Genomic DNA, 21319 nt, shown 5'->3' with positions numbered 1-21319 from the left:
TTCCTCAGAGCCTATTACTGCTGGAACAGGCACACGCAGCATACTGCACACACATACATTATACATGAACTGCTGTAAGCAAAATTAGAACCAACTCTTGAAGCTCTTAGTTGCAAGAAGAGTGACAAAATACTTTTAACTTCTACCTCTACCTCTTCCCAGAACCTGTTCTACCACCATCATATCTGCTGGGTGCTGGTTGGATGCTTCCTTTCCCTTCTTCAACAGCAGATCAAGCCATAACCCACCAGATTTCCCTTTGTCCATACTGGCCCTGAACACCAGAATATGAACAAGCCCCCACAGTTGCAAATAAAACATGAAACAGGAAGGAAGGAGCATACGCTTCCCTCCCTCGTTTTTACAAATGCACATTTCTGTAGGAGCACTTCTCTGGAAATGTACACTGAACCTACAAACCTCCTGTTTGTAGGAGACTTCATTAAATACAGGCTGGGTTAGTGTAAAACACACGTTCTTTTGGACATTTCCTCACCATGGGGCTGGATTTGAACTAGAGGCAACTCATGGAGGTCAGTGTAAGTTAACTTTGGCATCCAAAATGCCAGTGCTTCACCTACAGCTTTACTTGTTTAGGTAAACTCTGTGCCCAAGGCAAAGACAGAAATTCCCCATGGTACAAAAGATTTCCATTTCTCTCTTGACAAATACATTTGATACCAAATAATATTCAGTCTCTTTGCTTACAAACAAGACCAGAAACAAAACAGATATGCTGTGAAATGAATCAGAATTGTTTTCTTAATAGTAATTACATGAGACATTCAAATCCTTAGACTGTACTCCCTGTTCCACAAACTTCATGACACAATTAAGTTTAATAAAAACAGATCTATCATAAGTACAATTCTGAAGACATCTCTACCCAAATGGATGACATTTCTCTTACACTCCCTACTCCAGAAGTCCCGCTATTATTGTTCCTTTAGACATGATACCTTAAGCTAAAAATTATTTCAGACAGTTTAATAAAACAAAATAAATTACTAAAAAAATCACTTACCTTTAAGAGAGCCAAGGCTACATGGAAGATTATGTTCATACCCTGAAAATAAGAAGAAAGATACTTCAATCAGTCCCAGCACACAAACCTCTCTTCCCTACTGCTTATCATTATGTAGCATCAAAACTAGATGCTGTAAGTCCCCAGGCAATGCTTCCCTTTCCCCTGCTCCACTTCCAAGTTCATCCTTAAAGCCCCACGGTGCAGTTTCCAACAGCTGGGGAAGATGAGGCTCCTTGGAGCTTTGGGAACCTTGACTGAGTCAGGTGCCACAGATGTGAGAGGTGCTCCCTCCTCCATCATTTCAGTGCCTGTCAATGCTTCCATGAACAGGGCAGGGTGTTGGAATGAGCAGGGCACCAAGAAATATTCTGGGGGATGGGATTTTTGTCAAGTACCTGAGCTTAGCTGTGATTTATCACGTACACTCCTTCATGCTCAAACTGTAAAAACCCTCAAAGTAAAAGAAAGGCAACCCTACAAGTACACAACACACCTTTTTTTACTCTTATTAGTCAAGATTCAAAACTATTTCAAAGCAAAACAAGCTGCTGTCTGTCTGTATCAAACAGGTGCTTGCTGGTGGGCAAAAGTTGGAAATACAAATGTACAGAAATGCATTCAGTGAGAAACACAAAGACAACATGCATTTATTTAAAGATTAAAGAAAGTCTGCTGCCTACCTATCTTAATTATTTAGGATTATAAAGAGCTTTGTCTTCATCCAAATATAAAAAATACCATATGTAACTTTCATTTGTTGTGCCATGGGCTTTGTGTTCAGACTGTTTTCCTCGATTATGTCTTCCAAATCTTCTTGCCCACTTGTTTAATGGCAGGATGAATCTTTCCTTATAATGGCTCTCAGAGCTGATATCTAGAAATGTCTCAACAGATCTGCACACAAGTAATACTGGCACTGCATTACATATTGTTATGGGATAACAATGGGACTTTTGCTAAGAGAACCTTCTCCAAGGAATTTCTTCTTCTGCAGTTATTTTTTCAAGCCTCTTCCTGAAAGCCTGAGACCATATTTCTATAAAAATTAGCTTTTATAAAAACCTGCTGAGACCTTGCAGAAGCATTAGTGGGAATAAATTGTATTTTTTTACATAACATGGTGCCTTGAAGGGATTGTATCATCCATGAGTCCTGGAAACACTATGACATGAGACATAACGAATACTGCAACACTGAATTACTTTGCAATTCACTGCATAATCACTGTGATAACAAACTGGTTTTCCACTAGAGGTCACAATTGCAGCAGGACTGAATCCTGCTCCATCACTAGGAAACCCTTCTTCCAAATGGGATAACAATTATTCCAAGTTATTTTGCTTTTTATACTTCTTTGTAATAGAAAAATGTCCGGTTGTGACTTTCAGTCATGACACTGAGCTCCAGCAGCAGTCAAATCAGTCCACAGTCCTCTCAGTTTTATTCCAAATATCAGTTTGATGTCAAGAGTTCATTCCACAGTCTTGACAGTCACAACTTTTATTTCCCAGCAGAGAGGGTTTGACAGGAACATCTATAAATCAGAGGAATATCTACAAGCCATCACAAACCCTGGGTTTTCCTCTTAATCAGCTGATTGATCGGACTTTGTTTATTTATGAGCAGGAATATTATGTCTAATTGTTGGACTACTCAAGAATTAGTGTCCTGTGTGTTTTCTGGCACAACCAAACAGAAAAGCAAACCAGTTCTCATTTAGTTTCCAAGTATTTTTTTCTGCCCTGCCTGAAACTCACACTGTTCCTGAATTCAAAGGAATCCAGCTCTCTCCTGGTATTCCTCTGATATGCCCACTGTCCACATGGACAGCAAATGCAGCACAAAGAGGTTTCCACCTGCACTGAGAATCCCCAGCTCTTTTTCAAGCCCCCCTGGGCAAGGCGCAGCTCACAGACCCCCTCCTGTTACTTGAGATAACCCATTCAAGGCTCGAGCACCCTAAAATCAGAACATAAAATGACTTAAAATGTTCCTATCCAGCTGTCCTGGCAACAGAAAATAACCTTCAGCCTCCTCTTTCCTCCAAGGCAGAGGGAAGTCTCCCAAATCAAGGCAGTGTTTCAGACCTGAGGCATCAATTGCTGCAGTTCTGTGCTGAGCAGTGAAGCCCCAAAGGGTCAGTGCAGCCCCTGCCAGCTGAGTGAGGTGGAGGAGGATGCTCTCCATGGCAGAGCGATGCAGTGCCTCACCCCCCTTGTGAACAACACACTCCACAACCACTGATCCGCATCCCGGGGTTATTTTTCCTAGTTCATGCAAGACTGTTCTACCACAGCCAAATTTAATGATTATGATTATGAAAAAGAAAGCTCAGCTCATTTTAACACAATCTCTTATTTAAAATCCTGCTTCATTTACCACACAGTGATTTATAAGCTTCAGATTAAACTTGTCCAGTTATTTTGGAAGAAGGACTGAAAATACCAATGTGCACCAGACATATAAATAATTGGTAGCAATATCCCTCCAGCAATTTTATAATGGAAACAAGAAGAACATACAAATCATCCAAAAGAGGAAAGAGGAGGGAACTCATATGAAATGAGCTTTGGATAATTACTTTTTAAAAGCAAAGGTCATATGTTTAACTGGGCATTTTGAAATAAATGCTACGATATCATACAGATCTCATCTTGATATTTAAAAGATTTGCATGTGTGAAATCTGTTCATAATTATGCTTATTTTAATACACAACAGTCAAAGGTAAAGATATACTCTTATAAACAAGAAGTTAGAAGACACAGGAATCCCAGAAGGGTTTGGGTTGGAAGGGACCTTCAAGCTCCTCTCATTCTTTCTGACATGGGCAGAGACACCTTCCACTAGACAAGGTAGCTCCAAGCAGCATCCAAATCTCTTCTCCATAATGTGGGCACTCTCTTGTTTGTCAGCCTGAGAAGCTTTGTTGCCAGAGAGAAATGAAGGAGCATGTGGCCTGCACAGCTCACAGGCAAAGATTCAGAAATGAGGCGTGTGGACGTCCTCCTCCCAGGAGCTCTTAACCAGCAGCTTCTGCGACACCCTCACTTACCTGCCTAGTTAAACACCTGCACAGCAGCTTCTTTTTTCCAGCTGGTGTTATTTAAGGACCCTCTACGCTTGTGTGGAGGCCAAGAGCATCTCAAGAGATCTCACAAAGCTCAACAGTTTCAGAGAAGGAACAAGCCGAACTCAAAGCAATCCGTATGGTAAGATGACAGTCAGGAATGGGAAAATGTTGGAGTTTGTGCCATTTGATAGTCTCCTTACAGTCCTTGCTGACCCTCCTCTGCTTTACAGACACTTCCATAGGATAGCACTGACTCCAGAAGAAAGAGCATCATTTTGCGGGAGTACCTTTCACACCTACTGGTGCTGGGATGAACACTCATCATGCAGGAGGTGCCCTTTTAATTCATAAAAATTGTGCCTCATAGAAGCATCTGCTTCTTTGCACTGTGTGTCAAAAGACCATCGTTTCCAACCACAATTGGAGGGAACATTTTCACAGGTAAATCCATGAAATTCTCTCTCGTGGGACTGTAAAAATGAAACGATACATGTGCACTGAAACTAAGACTGGATTAAAATGAGTGAAATCTTATTACATTAACTCTGGCCTAGTGACAGATTTTCCCAGCTCCTCAGCTCCCTTAGGAGCCAAGATTCCTTGTGCAGAAAGAAGGCTCTTTGAGGAGTCCTCCCTTTGAGTCCCTGTACACTCTGCAACAAGATGAGTTTAGAAAAGGCCTGAAATAATCACGTGGATCTGGACAACACCTGCACAGGGGACGACCTTGGAATTCCTCTCCTGTTTTAAAGTTCTTCCTCAATGGCAGAAGTCTCGGGAGAAGGCAGGATATATTCCATAGTAGCATCTCTCCCTCTCCAACCAGAGCCCCTGATGGACCTTCCTCTGGTTACACAGCAACAGCCTCTGCACCCTCTTCACCAACAAAGGGAAACGAATCCCTTAAAAATATAAAGAAATTTAATTTATCAATGTCCTCACCTGTGGGTTTTTTCCCTAGATATGCATGACATGTAGAAGGAAACTGATACAATATTCTCTGAAGTTCAGCACCAGGTAAAAAGATGAGTATGAGAGTGAACTGAGCACCTGCTTAAGGGCTGAGAAGTCTCAAGCCCCACATGACATGAACCTCTTCCAGCTTTCTAATAACTGAATTTTCCTTTTTTAAAGAGAGACCAGCTATTCAACTGAAGTTAATTTGACATTGTTTTGTAATTCAAAAGTGTTTCATAATTATGTGTTCAGTTGCACAGTCTTTCAAAGGAGCTACAGAGGGTAATTGGGGTCACAGACTCCAAAGGAGAATTAAAATTCTATTTATGTTTTGGATGGCTTCCAGCAAAAACACTTATTTGGCAACTCTAGTATGTTGAGAACACCCAATAAACTTTAGGAATGTCACAAATGTCTTTGTTTTGCTGACAACATGAATATATGGTCTGAAGCTCCAATTTCCCTTTGTAAGCAGGGCAGCCTTGGAGCACGGTCTGCGGGGACATGTGTGTTAATTAACATCTTTTACGCAGGGTCTGTGAGGCTTGTACATTTATTCTAGTTTAATGACAAGATGACTAAAGGAAAGGAAGGTTAAAACTCTTGTTCAAATAAGGCACAACGTGAATTAGCAAGCTTTCTGTAAACAACAGATAGAGTTTTCTTACTAAACAGTTGTATTAGAAGGGAAAAAAAAGTAAAACACAAATTGCAAAGAGATGTTGTGTATGAGGTATAGCTGAGTTCTCAGACTGGGGTCCCTCCAGTGCCTATACAATTACTCACCCCAGAAAATGCTACAGCACCAGAAAGAAGAAAAGAAAATACAGAAATCTTCCTCCTGATTCTGTGATGCTGTGAAAAATACACAAACCCCATTAAAGCCAGGTGACTGCATCATTAGAGAAGCAGGGAGAGGGTAAAAACTGCACCAGCGGACTCAGGGAGATTGTGTCCCTTCTGTATTTTGTGGCATAAAAAGGCACACAATAAAAACTACCAGGCAACCATGAACCTGCATTAGTAGGGCTTTGCATGAATTTTTGTTTGGTTGGTTCCTTTTAACAGAAATGAATGGGATTTAGGGGTGATTATTTACGTGTTTTGGGCAATTTCCATGTCATTTGCTGCTGAGATGTTGCTATGGCGGAATGAAGGTAGAGGCTGCTGTGAGATTAACACTTTCTTCCCTCCACGTTCCGTGACTGTTTGCAAAGAATAAAAATCACAGCCACAGGATTTTAAGTCATTCCCATGCATCAAACTGTTCCCTGACATGGGGTATTTCTGCAGTGGCATATCCCCAGTTCAGCAGCAGCTGGTTATGGGCGGGCAGTATTTGTTAATCCAGCCCTACAGTAACACTACTTGTCTGCTTTGCACAGGTTTAAATTACAGGGGGTTTAGACATTCCTGTCCCTTTTTCCAAACCTGATTAATGCAGGGAAAGAGGCCTGAATCCACAATAGGCACTAAGGGCCTTATCACATCCAGGGAGAGAAAGAGAGGCCTCATATTTCTGTAGATAAGACAGGTCCTCCAGCTCTCCTCTGGAAGCAGGGAACGGCTGTTAGACATGCTCAGAGGTGCAGGAATCTTCCAGATCCCAGTTTTCCTGAGACGAGGCAAGGTGAGGGGTTCACAACGTCTCGACAAAGAGCTGTGCCTCCTTCCCCCTCTATGCGTGGTCACAAACCACAAAGAAAAATGCATGTGCTTGTTATATCCATGTCTGCCTCCCAGCATTCTGGCTGGTCTCCTTCCCAGGGTTCCTTGCTCATCCTCTCCCTTTCCCTGCCACAACATGGCCCTGGCCCTCTCCTCTCTGCACCCTGATGTTCATTTTCCCTTCCCAACAATGACTCAAATGCAAAGCTCACATTTTGATTTTAGGTACGTAGAAAAATTCGCAGCAGTCTCAGATTCCAGGCATGGAGCAACAGAAATCGTTCTGGCACGGGCAGACTGCACCACCCTCTCCTTAAAAACAGCCACCAAATTAGCTCAGCTTCCCGGCTTTGTTCATGGAATATCACTCTCCTGCTTGTGATACTTCCCTTCAGTCATTTCTACAGCGTTTTTGAGGCCTGCCAAGACTGTTTAGGATATGCTGCTATTCCAGTACAGCAGATGGCACTGGTGTTAAGTAAGCGTTATGGAAATTTACTGTATTCCTAGAAAAACCAGCCAAGTGAACATCAACTAGTAAGTGGCTAAAATATTTCAGGAGCAACGAGGAAAGTAATTCAGAGACATAGTGTGACATGGCATGACATGAGATGTGCCATCCCTCTAAGGCACAGGCTCGGTCATTCAAACAGGTCCCTCATCTTTGGCACCTTTTTTTAACTGAATCTTAGAACATTATCTGAAACAGAAGTAGCCTCAACATTTTAGGACCACAAAATTTATCAACATTGCCCAGAAAGGTACTTTCTGTTCCCATGAGTTATCCTGAATTGCAGATTGTTTTGAGGCTGTTTTTTCTTTGCTCGTGCTGAGCATTTATCACCAGCCTTGTTATTTTGGGAATAAACAAGCTGCAGCCATGAATGGAAGATACATAAATTATGAATGCTCACAGGAGGAGCTGGACAACATCGTGGAAAGGGTTATGCTAAACCCTGTGGCTCTCCCAGAACCCCTCAGATTACTCTATTAAAATACTCTTCTCCTCAGTCCAAGCCTGAGTTATTATAAATCCTGTGCAGCTTCAGAAGGTGTTGTGTCCCCTGTCCCTGTGGCGATATCAAATATGGTATTACAAACCTCCAGGTTTCTGGTGTTGATTGAAGTTTCATATCCAAACACCTTATAGCACTTAGAAACCTTTTCTACTCTGAAAAGAACTTCAAATTATCATATAATCTGAATGTCTTAAACACACACATCCAGAAGCTTTAAAAAGTTCCTCGTGCAGCAAACACATAGTTGAATCATACACCACTCTTTCTTTTCTTTCACTTGAATTTCTGTTCCAGTACTGAGAAGCCCCCACAGTGGGTTACAGCTGCAGTCACCAGATGAATTAGGCTAAATTACTTTTAGCATGGATTTAAATAACTCATCTAACTCCATAAAAGCCAAACATCCAGGGCTAGAAAACCCAAGGTACCCCCCTGTTTTTGCAACACAAAAGCTTATAATGGCTGACATGTCAAGAGCTGCCGGAATGCAGCAAACTTGCAGCGCTACTGGACACGTGTGTCTCAATTCCAGCTGTCCATCTGGTATCTGAGAAAACCTATTCTCCTTCTTAAATTAATTAAAAGCTAATTATAGCAGTCTGGGGAAGAAATCCTCTCCAGTCTCTTCACATGAAACAGCAGTGGCTGATAAAGACTTCAGCAAGGAGGCTCAGCTCTGCAGCTGAAGGGAACAGACAGACTAAATGCCTAAGTTTATTTGCCTGTATTGCTAAGAAGGAAAAGAAACTCAACCCCCAACCTTTTACCACTCACATGTACACCACTGACTTTAGCTTTGTAAATAGTACTGAAATTTTATATCCAAAATATAAAGGCAGGCACTTCCAGCACAGATCCGTGCCTATTTAGAATTTAAGCCCAGCTTTTAATATGCTGTTACTGAAAGAGATTTTATTTCTAGTAAGCCCAGTCCGCTGCTTTGGAAGATTTCTTAAAACATTCATAACTGGGAGGGTTAACAAATGTAGACACCATGTCGACAACGAGTAATTCCAAAAAAGTTCAATTTTTCCTCCCCTATAGATCTGCAGAAGATAAACAACTGTGCACAATTTTTTATTTAATTCACGTTTCATCTGAGCGCAGATTCACAGAGGAAGTAGGCTTGTTCCTGATTCAATTCCTGAGGAAGTTTAATAAATTGAAATGTTAATCTGTTCTTTCTCAACTCTGCTGAAGGCATCACAGAAGTATCTGACAGAGACAGATAAAAAATAGCAGGTTATTATGGTCTCTCCTCCTCAGTCAGCACTCACACAGCGCCGGCCCCGCGTCTGAGCGGTGCCATACGGCGTTTCCTGGCACATCCATCTCCAGCGAGACACACACGAGACACAAATCAAATCTCCAGTGCCAATATTTGTAATTCTGCTGGGATTCTCATCATTTCATTAGGAAGGAGTGCTCCCAGGCACCACACCTCCTCAGTGCGGTGCCACACTTATTGTATCAATAGGTGCTCATTTACCAGCACCAAGTCACCCACGTTTTAAAAGGTTTTTAAAAACACCCGTCACAGCCTTCATTGTCACTGACAGTTCCTCAAAACCAATCATAGAAGTTATTTTACTCAATATTCTGAAAGCAGCAGATGATAAAAAAAGGCCAGGGAGTGATGGTATCTATGTTTCAATTCCCACTTCTTTCACAGTGCTACGTGGTCCTGTGAAAGGTAATTTCCCTTCTTTGTTATTAGCTGTATTAGTAAACATTAAATTTTTTCACATTCAAAATTATTCACATTCAAAAGCGATAGACAACCAGTTGCATCCCTTTGTAGTCAGTCTTGAACACAGAATGGCAGCTTAGTAGTCAAACTGTTAACTTAGTAGTCAAACCACATAGTCAAATTAGGTATTATGACATGAAAATATACAATTTTTTTATTTCTGTGGCAGCCCACGAAGGGCACCGTGCAGGAGGGGTTTTCACATACTCCCTAAAAAGAGAGAAGCACCATCCTTAAGTATTTTATATCCCCCAAAACTGCACACACAAACAGCCAGATCGACTTAAAAAAGGTTTCCCAGAGTGTCTCCGAATTTTAAGTTAATAATGGAATGGCAGCTTGAGCTCTGCAACTCCTTTAGTCTTGGTAGCACTGTATATATATCACAAATAGTTAAAGTACTTTCTTTTTATTAAGCAGAAAAAAATAATGAAAATTTAAAAAATGCTTATAAATTGCATGCCGACTGGTTTGGGTTGTTTTTCCTCTTCTAAATGCCTATTGAAGGTCATTTGTTTAGTGCTTTTAAAACACGTATTTTCATTTTAATTTGAGCATTTTCAAAAGCAAAATGCAGTGAAATGTCAACTGTTTGATATTCTGCAGCATAACCCAGGTGTAGCTGTTGCACTGGGGAGAGCTCTGAGTGACAAGAGCTTTACCCAGACGAGTTGCTATTTCTGAGCACGACTTTAAATAAATAATTTAAAATGGAACAAAAAGAGACAGCAAAACAGAGCAGGCTCGAAAAGTGTTCGATAACATTGTGTCATATTGATAGATAAGACTGACAAGTCCAAATACAACTCTTGGGTTTCATCAACAAAGATGTTCTTCAATGCAAACAGAAATAGCAAAGGGGAAGAGACAAATGAAGCAGCTGAAACAGGCAGCTAAAAGGAATGTTGTAGAAAGACCTGCCGGATCAAAGCCACACGTTTTGCTGGAATCACATTAAAACTTTCTACAGCATCAATAGGTTTGGGTTTTTAACTACAGGCATTGTGGAGTACCTGCCTGCAAGCCCAAAATTCTCTTCAAGGGAAGACAAATAATTCCAAAATATTTCATTTCTAGATGAGGATGGGCGACAGATTCTGTCACAGAGTTACTGAGGCAATATTCTAAGGCCACTGGAAATGTAAGCAATTTGGGGGGGTTCAATCACATCCTCAACAGCCTGAGAAAAGTTTAAAAATAAAAAGGTCCTAAGAAGACAATAGGGTGAAATAACTCAGTCCCACAGAGGCCATGGCAAGTCCCAAATTTGTGTGAATTTACATAAAACTGCTCTGACGTGATATATCATGTGAGAATGACGAGAATGGCACTCACTTTGGTGGGATTCTAAAAATTTCTCCGTAAAACTTAATTCCATCATAAATGTAGCTCCTTTTTCACAGGTTATGCCTCTGCTCAGGAGGTCCATCCCCAGCTTGTGCCACTGTTCCCTTGTGCATGCAGACGAAGGGGATGTGCCTCCCTAGTTGGCTGTGGAACTATGGGACCTCCAACGGATACTTTTCTTCTCTGGATTGAGGGTTGAAGAGTATCTTTAACAACCAATTTCACCCTCCCAGCCAGAGTAAAAAACTAAAAACAACTAACCCCAAACAAAACCTCTTGGTTGACATGGAATCAACAAATGGTTGGGGTTGGAAGGGACCTCTGGAGATCTCCTAGTCCAAGACATAAATTGTTCATCCATAATTCAAGTATTTTCATAGAGACCAGAGAAGCTCCCTTGGAATGATCAGCTGGCAGCATCCCTTCAACAATGGTTTTAACTGGTTTTCATCCCTTAACGTTTTCTTTCATAAAAGAGCTGTGTAGGATGTAAACATTTTGTAATGACAAACAGGTCAGGGATGTGGAGAAAGCACAGTCAGGAAGGAAGTTGAAGGGTATTTAAAATTCATCTGTATCTATGACAAATTAAGAAGAAGGCTGGAAGCTTGTTTTTAAAACCTTAAGACAGTTCACTTCAAAGGCTTCTTGATTTTTTGAGGATTTTTTTTCTGCAGGAGAACATTTTCTTTCCACTGTTTGCAGCTGCCACTGTTTTTAGTCCTTCCAGTTGCCGGAATTATCGGCATGCTGGTTGTTCAGAGATAAAGAACAATTTAATGCAGGAAAAAAAATTACTTTTTGATTTCCCCATAACTCCTTCCAGAGGCTGACTGGACACACAGCTTCAGTCCTCTGTCAAGGAACCGTTTCTTGTTCTGCCTCTGGCCATACACCTTCAAATTTGACTTTCTTTCTATGTTGAGGGTCAGCTACACTTTTATTTTAATATGACTTTAATCTACACTCCTCCCACAAATTCTCAGAAGGGCCTGTTACTTGAGACTGGCTGACTCCTGCATCTTAGGAGCACTTTTCTGATAGACTTCACTGGTGCCTCAGGACATTGTCTCCACACTACCCCACTTCTCAAGATGTCTCTGTGTATCTTCTCACTTGAAATTGATTTTCTTACCATTTCTGGCTTATTTTTAGCTCTAGTAAAAGAAGCTCCCTTAGCTCTGTGGGATTATCCTCCACAAGCATTAACAAGTTTCCCTTTCCTTAGCAGGCTCTAGTGTTGCACTCTCTCCTTGGATTCTTTCACCTTCTTTCCCATAGTAATTCCTTCAGATATGCTGAGATAAACACTGCCAGTATTACCCCACCTCCTTTTGATAACTGAGCACCAATGTGCAGAAGAAGAGATACTCTTAAGGAAACAAATATTGAGTTATGAGTGGGGGACAGTATTTGTTTAATACTGAATCCTATCAAGGCATGTGCATGGGCCTGAAAATTCTCAAAGGAAATACTTCACAATCAAAATTACAGAAGGAACTAGAGTCAGCAGTGTTTCAAACTCAGGAAGCCCTTGGCATTTAAAATTATAAAATATTCTATTTATTTATTTACTTTTGTGCTTGTGACCCATTTAAATCAGAGAGGAAATCAGTGACAGCTTCAAAAAGAGGTGTAATCCCATGGATGCCCTGAATTCCCAGTGACCAAAGGAAGTACTGGTATTTTACCAGAATAAACATTCCAGACTGTCCATCTATTCTGACCGGTTTTTTAAAGGAAGTGCAGGTATATCTATGGTTCAGACACACACCATTTTTACCAGGAGCAGTGTGTTCCCAGTTGGAATAGCAGGGAAAAAATAAAAGGAAGGAGCTTCATTCAGCTGTGTTTGTTTCATATCAGACCACCAAAGTAACCTGCACCACCCTTACTGGCACTTGGAGAGCTTTTCCTAGGAAGTGTCTTCAAGAAATTAGTTTCTAACTCTGAAAAGTCATTTAACAAATTAAATGAAGAACAGATGAGTGGATCAGATATTCTTAATTAGATCCCTCAACAAAGAATGGGGCAATCCACAGTTCTCATTCTAAAACCAAACCAGCATTTCACTGAACATCTTCTATATAACCATGGTTTCTACATAATTTAGTTACACACGTCTTGAAATCAAACAGCAAATGACTCCAACTAAATGAAATAAAACAAGAGGACACATTTGTGGAATGGAAGAAGGGCTTTCTGACTCAATAGTTTTTTTACCTCACAGAGTAGTAAGTCAATGATGTGGAAGACCATGCAGAGTGGAAACTTGGCAGTGAAGAGCGTGAGGAACCACTGGGATGCATACATGTGAGCTTCCAAATTGAGGTCTGAGAAGTGGCTGTGCAAGTCTGGTAACTGCTCCTGGAGCAAAGGAGAAAAAGAAATGTTTCAGGATTACCCATTAGTCCAAGCTCTTCATCTACACTGACAGTAAGGACCACGTTGCTAAACACCAAAAACCACAACAAAGTGAAATCCTGGCTTCTTTTGAGCAGTGGAAATATGTTTCTTGATAAATTTCAGTGCCCATGGTTACAGTTTTTAGTGAGATATCCACAGTGGATTCTATCACAGTATCAAATAAGGTACTGAGATTATCCTGAGAAATTACAAAATCTTCAGCAGTCAAAAGGCAGAGAGGTTGTGAAACCTATGTCAGAGTGTGCATTTTTAAGTTATCCCTTTGCTCGATTTGCTACAAATGTTTCTGCCACAAAAAATAAGATATTAGAACCAGGAGATCACCTTGCTGAGCTTGAAAGCAATAGAGCACAGACAATTTCTCTAACTAGGAGCATATATAAACACCACAAAATAAGCACTGAAAATGCTACTGTACAGTGATGACTTATTAAGTTAATAAAGTATCTTTGTTAACAGTATATCTGTTAATAAAATTTGTTTTATTTGTTAATAAAAATCTTTGTAGAGTAGAATTACTAATTAATGTGATACTTCAGCATATGGTCTTCTCAATATTTACATATGTTCACAAAGTAGATTTGACATCTGAAAAAAATTCATTAAATTAAAACATTAACAGTGGTCTGTTTGGTTTGGTTTCAGTATATGCCACAGAGGTATCTATGGTCACCTGTGACAACTGACTTCATCAGCCTTCACTGTGGTAACACAAGGCCAGGGCTTAATGAACTGTTAGTAATTCCTTATTAGTCAGAACAACGTGTAAAACTTGCAGTAGTTTAATTCTGTTAAACTGCTCGATGAAATAATTCCACCTGAAAAAAGAGCAGTGCCTTGAAGAGACAGCAAAACATGCCAAATGACCTCCATTGGGTTGGTATTTCATAGGCATCGGGGTGTCCTGATTTGCCTGATCTCTTAACCACCAGCACAATTCACAGAAAGTAGGACACTGATGGTGGCAGTCCAAAGGATACACCTTGGCCTTAACAGCACAGAGACATCCTCTCTAAGCAATATCAGGGAACAGGGAAGAGAGGGAGTAAGCAAACCGAGAGAGGGGAAAAAACACAGATACCTGCTCTGCTTGGATACAAAGATTAGCAGCAAGACTGGTCTTTGAAAGACAAAAGAAACTGGAAATAAATCTGACTCATGGTGTTTGAATTGAGCTGTAAAGCTTTCCTTGCTTTGGTTCTGTCCCACCTCCAAAAGGAGAGGGGTTTGATTGTCCAGCAGCTTTTGGAAGCACAGCATGAATCTCTTCTTTATCCCAGCATTTCCATTTATGACAGAAGGAGAATTTGTTAACTCTGGCCCCACCTGCATTAACTTCTCCAGCTGGAAAAATTTGCAATGGAGATCTTCAAAGTTATTTCTGTAGAGGTCCCTCAAGCCATAGTCATACATTATTTTCACAAATACACAGAATGCCTGCTCCTCTGGCATCTGTTGGGAAAAATACACAAAAACAAGGTTAAAATCAGAGCTGAGGCTGGAAATGCCTTACACAGATACATACTCCTAAATACCTTAGGCACGATTAATTCAGAACAGGGATATATCAAAACTTTCAGCAAAGCCTCTGAATGTAGAATTGAGTAAGTAAAATATCAAGGGCACTGTTCTCCTTGATGAGCACTTGGATTTGGCTCTTTTAAGGCCTTCTCTGAAGAAAATGGAGGATCAAATCACAGGTTCCTGTACATACAGATCCCTACAGCAGCACAACTGGCAGCAGCATTCCTTCTGCCAAACAGAGATGAGAACAACCAGTACACAACTCACAGGTACAGAACAATTTAAAACTGAAAAAAAAAGAGAGAACAAAATAAAATAAAAAGGTAACGACTCATGACAGTGATTTCTACTGAGAGAGATATGGTTAAAAGGGGAAGAATTCAGGAGAATTAAGGTACAACCGACCCTTAGTGAGAATAATGCTCATCTGCTTTCATCCAAACACCAGGACACTGAACTCTGAAATCAGGCTTCCCACGATTCCACCAATTAACATCCTGACTTTTTCAGAAGCCCTATCACCATAATCTCTATTTCATTCTGACCAAAGTTTCTCATCCAACAGAGTTTTGGGAGGTGGTACCAACAGAAGCTGTGTGAGTCACTCTAAACTCACATTTTCTGGCTTGAGCCCACTGAATGCTGAATTTGTGGGAAGCCCTGTGTCACAAAACCTCCCCATCATCTCCCTCCCTTCCCTCGTGCCTTCAGGTAACACCATAATAAGACGGGCACAAGCAGAGTCACTGCAGAGCCCAAATCAAGCTTTCAAAGACAATAAAAACAACCTTTCTTTTGCAGGCACCAGATTGTAGGAAATGAAAACAATTATTGAGGATCAAGAACTCTTGACCTTTTAGTGTATTCACTCATTCGGCCTCTTGCCAACTCCTTATCCAATATAGCAACAGATAAAAGCTTGCTATTTTCTTCAAAGGGAATTTTAGTCTCTTGATATTTACCTCCAGGGTTTCATCTTTTATGCTCAGCCCATGATTAGGGCCTGTCTCCAGGGCCATGGGCAGACACTTTCATTTTCATTTCCAGACACCATAAAGAAAAGTAACTAGTTAGCATAGTAGTGCCAGCTCAGCTGCTGGCTCCCAGTCCAAGGCTGATTCACCTTGGATGGTTCTTAGCCATCTCAAAGCTCTTAATCACAATTTTATCTGGATTTATCCGGATGCAATGATCCCCACTGACAGTGGATAAAAGCTGCAGACAAAGTAAAGGGAAGAAATGATTTTATCCTGACCAAAAGGCTCAAACCTGCTATGCAAGAAGGACAATGAAAGCAAATTTCAGGGGTTTTTGGTCAAACTCCAATAATTTCTAATGACATAGAAAACAAGTGCTCATGCACAAACTCATCTCCCCTGCATGCTCAGTCAGACACTCGTGCAGTGACAGCTGTTCCTCCCCCGAGACAGGGAGAGGGAACAGAGGCCAAATAGGTCAAGTCCTTGCTCTCAGGGGACAGAGGGTCTCCAATATTACCAACCCTAAGAATTCAGAATCATACATCGAGTTTTCATTAATTATTTTATTCAGTCAGAACACAAACTTTGGGTATTGCCAGTCTGATCTTTAGCATTAGGATAACAAAGGGCAAATATCTGTTCTTTGACATTTTAGGTTTTTTTTCACAGAGCAATGGCTCTGAAAAATAGACAAGAAAAAAAGTCAAATACTATGAGACTTACAGTAAAATGATTAGAGTTGGCAACACTGTCCCCCTGTGATTAGAAGTTACCTGCTCATCCTTGATGGGAATTTCATCAAAGCAGCAAAATCACAAAAATCAAGGATGGAGGTGCAAGCTACTCAGCCACCCCTGAAAGATATCTAACTGAAGAGGAAGGACACCCTGTCCCAGAAAAAAAAGGGAAATGAAGGGATCTAGAAATCCATGCAAAGATAGGAGAGTTAGAGAGGGCCTTACAGGCAATCACAGCACACAGATTGGTTGGAGAATTTGAGAAAAACAAGAGTTTGAGGACATCCTGGGAAGCTGCCAACTTACATGAGCTCATTGAGACTGCTTCCCTTCCCCCCTTTCTCTGAGAATTTCACTTTAATATCCTATTATGAAAGCAAACGTTATAAAGGGCATATTAAAATGAGTGTCATTTCCATTTAGTATTCCCAGTGTACAGGGCAATTTCTTCCAACTCCAGAAACACTGTAACAGAGGTGATTCTCTGTAGTAATGACAGCACAGAACCAAGGGAGAGGAGCTGAAGTATCAGTCAAATGTTAAGAATGCGACACCCACACGTTTCCAAACAACTCTGGTATTGAAAATGGCTTATTCTTCCAGTGGAACTTCAAAATCCTGGTTTGGGTAAAAAGTTAATTGCAAAATAACTGTTAGAGAAGCTAATTTGCAGTATATGTGGGATTGTAATAATGTGACTAATTAGGTTTATCCTTAAAGGATCTAAAGCTTCTCTGCAACCCTGTCACTCTGTATCCTGTTCCCTAAGTCTTCCAGGAGTTATAGCTCTCCCTAGGAATTACAGCTTAAATTAATCTGAATCTGAGTTCTCAATGCCTTAGGAAGCATATGTGTAACATATATACCAACAGCTGACTCAAGCCCACAATCCAAAACGTATTTTAATCATGATTAATAATTTACTAATTAAAACCTGACAGGAAAAACAGGCAAGAGCCTGAGTAAGAGCTGTGGTTGGGGCTTGGGGTGGTTTATTCTGATCTACTTTATCTGAATAAATACTTGAACAAATACACTACTTGAATCTGCAGAGATTTTCCACTGAGACATCAAAGGCAGAGCATCTTGCAAACTATAAAACCTGTGTATTTATTTATCTATCTCCAGACATATGTGCACGCGTTTATACAGGAAGTAACGGATCAAATTTTGTGCAGTTTTTGGTTACAGGCTAAAATATCAAGGTTGAAATTCAGCTTTCATTCACAAGATATTATAAAGTGTCCCTAGGAGAAAAAGTCTCACTAAAAATTAATGAGACTACCTGCTTTGCTGAGCTACTCCAAGAATGCCTCCCAGCGTTAAATCCCCCATAAACACAAAGGGAGCTCACCAAGGTGACAACTAAATTAAAAGAAAATATTAATATGTAACAAATCAGCTTCAGGTTTTGACACAGAAGTACTTGACAATTTAATGGATTTCTCTCAGATAAAGCAAATCTACATTCATAAAGATAGAAGCCATTAGTCACTATTGCCAAAAAGCAACAAGAGGAAAATGAATAAAGGCAAATAAACAACAGTAAACATCTGTCAAACAGCACCACTGATTTTACAGCTGCTTTGGTTTCAGATATCAAAGCTTTCATTTTGCAATTAACTCACATGAAGCAGAAGCACAGCTGCAAGGAAAGACTGTCCCTGGCAGTAGCCGATGTCCTCATCATAGACAGAGTAGGCCTAGGGGAAAGGAAAGGCAAAATGTGTTTAGCATCCCTATTAACATGTTCATTAGCATGCACCCACCACCACCAAAATGGGCTCCCAGCAATGGGAGCTCAGGGTATGGCCTTCCAGTATCTGAGGGGCTCCGTGGGAGCTGGGGAACAACACTCCATCAGGAACTGGAGGGACAGGACAAGGGGGATGGGTTCAGAGTGCCAGAGGGCAGGGTTAGATGGGATATTGGGAAGAAATTCCATCCTGTGAGGGTGGTGAGGCCCCAGCACAGGTTGCCCAGAGAAGTTGTGGCTGCTCCATCCCTGCAAGTGTCCAAGGTCAGGTTGGACGGGGCTTGGAGCAACCTGGGACAGAGGAAGGTGTCCCTGCTCACGGCAGGGGATATAACTGCATGAGCTTTAAGGTCCATTCCCACCCAAACCAACCCATGATTCTCTATGTAACACTACTCAGGCTAAAATAATAAATGGGGTGAAACCACAGCCACTCTCGCAAAGGCTTTCAGGGCTCTTCAGAAAACACCCACAGGTCACTCTCAACCCTCACAAATGCTGTTACTGGTAAATTTTTGTTTTCCAAACAGGACGAGAAGCGTTGGATGCAATTTCCCTTCACCAAAACCCAGGATAATTCTGCTGAGCACTGTACCGATATCACAAATGTGATACAAAACCCAGGGTAGTTTGTGCTGTGGGAAGAGTGGTTGTTTGGTTTTGGAAAAACAAGTTCTGACATCATGGAAGCAGAGGACCTGAGGTTAGAAAATGCCAAGAACTACCGTAGCCCGAACATTTCATCAGAACAGCCTTTCCATGCCCTTGTAACACCGAAGAATGAACAAGACTCATTTTCCTATCATATGACTGACATGCTTTTTTCTTACTCTTAAAAAAACCCCAAACTAAAATAACTAACCTTTCCTTCCCCCTTACTTTTCCAAGACGACAGATCCTGTTTTTAAAGAGATGTCAGAGGATGTTAAGAATTCAAGGAAACTCGAGAAAGTTCGAGCAGCAGCAGGACTGACATCAGAGGGAGAGACATTCCTGAGGGAATCAGACAGGTATTGAGGCTACAGCCAGGGAAAACAAAAGCAAAGGGCAGAGCCACAGGGAGAAACAAGCCACAGGAAGCAGAAGATCCACTTTGCCTAGAACACCACATTTATCTTCTTTTTTTAAGTCTTAGGTAAAAGCAAGATTGCAAATGCCCCAAATGGAAGATCAGAGACACTGAGAATAAACAGTCAGAGGTGCTGGGGAACCAAACCCACCCAAGGGCTATCCTCCAGTATTCCAAAGGTGGCTATGCTGCTTCTCCAGAAGGTAATCACTGACTGAAAAAGAGATGTGACTCTTTCCCAGCCAACAAAACTGCAAATTAATTCTCCCAGAAATGCTGAAATGGAAGCCAAACCATAAACTCTTTAAATCACTTTCACTCTTCATTCAGATGGGCAAAACTTCATATTTGTGAGGAATTCTGGAATGATTCCAGGAGACAGGATTCCTGTAAATACCACCTGAGTATTCCTTTAAAGGTCACTGTTTCTGAAAAACTCCCCCCATTACTTTTCCCTTTTGAAAAACTGCCCTGGGACCTGCGGCTCTTTGCCCTTTGTCTCCACTGCTCACCACTGTTTTGAAGGCTGTTCCATGGAATTAGTCAGGAGCTGAGTGAAAATAATCCCAGCCCACTGCTCAGGTTCAGGGGCCATGCAAATTCACAAACATCAGTCACAGAAATCATTGGAAAAAAACCCTTTAATTAACCATTTCAATCTGCATACTAGTTTGAACCAGCTCTAGCCACTGAAGTCAAACAGAAAAAATAATTCCAGAAATGCACAACACAAAATTTGAATTGGGGGGGGGAAAGGGATGTTCTCTTCAAAAAAATTAATTTAAAATTACTCTTCAGCTACCAAGCACTAAATTAAGAGAAATTACATTAAATGCTTAAATTAATGTTGCATATGACTAATTAGAACCATCTTCTGATTATTCACCATCATGAGTATTTATCTGTTTGTTCCCCCAATTAATCAGTTATTATGCCTAATATTTTATATCTGTAGCATTCTTAAAAGATGTATTATTCCTGCTTTCTAAAGGCCAACTCCACCTAGAAACATGAGAAATTTGATTTATGATTTCTTCATACTATATAACAATGCTTCTAATTTACTTTAAAAATTCCAGGCTGAAAAATTAACAGCAAACTATCAATGCCTGGGAGTTCTCCTTTGTGAGAAGCATTATAGCAAATAATTTGCTGAAAATACCAATAAATTAATCCAAAGGAATTATTTTAAAGTAAGTATTGAGAAAGCAACAAACTTCTTCCAAAACTGACACAGATTGAAAAGTACAGAAAGTTATCAGAAATAAAAACATACTTCTTTTGAGATCATGAAAGAAGCTGAAATTATGGCAAAATGAGGAGAGTGGAAGGAAATCCTCACTCTGCACATTAAATACAAAAATATGAAGGAAGACCAGCAAATTCTCTCATAATCAACTTCCTGAGCACATCTGAACTAGTAATAAATCCACTTCAAACACATGCAGAGCAGGAAGGCAAAGTCTCTTCTTGGAAAATACATGGTCGATGTAAGAAAGTTTTATTTAAACTCCAGCAGAAAATCACCATGAACTTTGTGTCTGGTTTATTCCAGAAGAATCCCAGGGGTTGTCATCCTGCTGAAACCATTTCTAACAGAGGGTGTGTTGAAGGATCTGTGTCCAGTTGAGTATCAGAAGGGATGATCAATTAAAGGGAATAAAAAAATTCAAGATTTATTGAGAACAGATGGTATTCACCCAAAAATCATAGAGGGGGAGAATAAACTGGTAAACCATTACTTGCCTAAACTGAAACTTTTCTAAAAATGTTGATCCATAGAACTACAAATCAGCAAGTTCTGGATAATTTGGTTTAAATAAAAATGTGAAATTAATTAGTGGACGCAGATATACATTGGCTATATAAGTGAAAAACTGAGGGCCCCAGTAAAAGGACATCATCATTAACAAACCTTTGAAGCAACCAACAACCATGGGGAAAAAACCATTAACTGCTTTTTGAAATTCATTTCCACCAGGTCCT

At 40.5% G+C, this 21319-nt stretch overlaps 1 protein-coding gene across 3 annotated transcripts in view; it reads right to left on the bottom strand.

Moving 5' to 3' along the window:
- RABGAP1L (RAB GTPase activating protein 1 like) overlaps nucleotides 1-21319 on the bottom strand; it is a 226667-nt gene that overhangs the window by 75327 nt on the left and 130021 nt on the right. For all 3 annotated transcript variants that reach the window (XM_064664123.1, XM_064664124.1, XM_064664122.1), the window contains 4 exons: nucleotides 18137-18211; nucleotides 14594-14719; nucleotides 13064-13207; nucleotides 1025-1066 (listed from right to left, as the gene is read on the bottom strand). In XM_064664123.1, coding sequence (XP_064520193.1) covers nucleotides 1025-1066; nucleotides 13064-13207; nucleotides 14594-14719; nucleotides 18137-18211 — 387 coding nt within the window. The remainder of the gene's footprint in view (nucleotides 1-1024; nucleotides 1067-13063; nucleotides 13208-14593; nucleotides 14720-18136; nucleotides 18212-21319) is intronic.

Source organism: Pseudopipra pipra, chromosome 9 (genome assembly GCF_036250125.1).
Source record: "Pseudopipra pipra isolate bDixPip1 chromosome 9, bDixPip1.hap1, whole genome shotgun sequence".
NCBI lineage: Eukaryota > Metazoa > Chordata > Aves > Passeriformes > Pipridae > Pseudopipra > Pseudopipra pipra.
The sequence above is the reverse complement of the archived record's forward strand: the minus strand, read 5'-3'. Positions and strand labels throughout refer to the sequence as shown.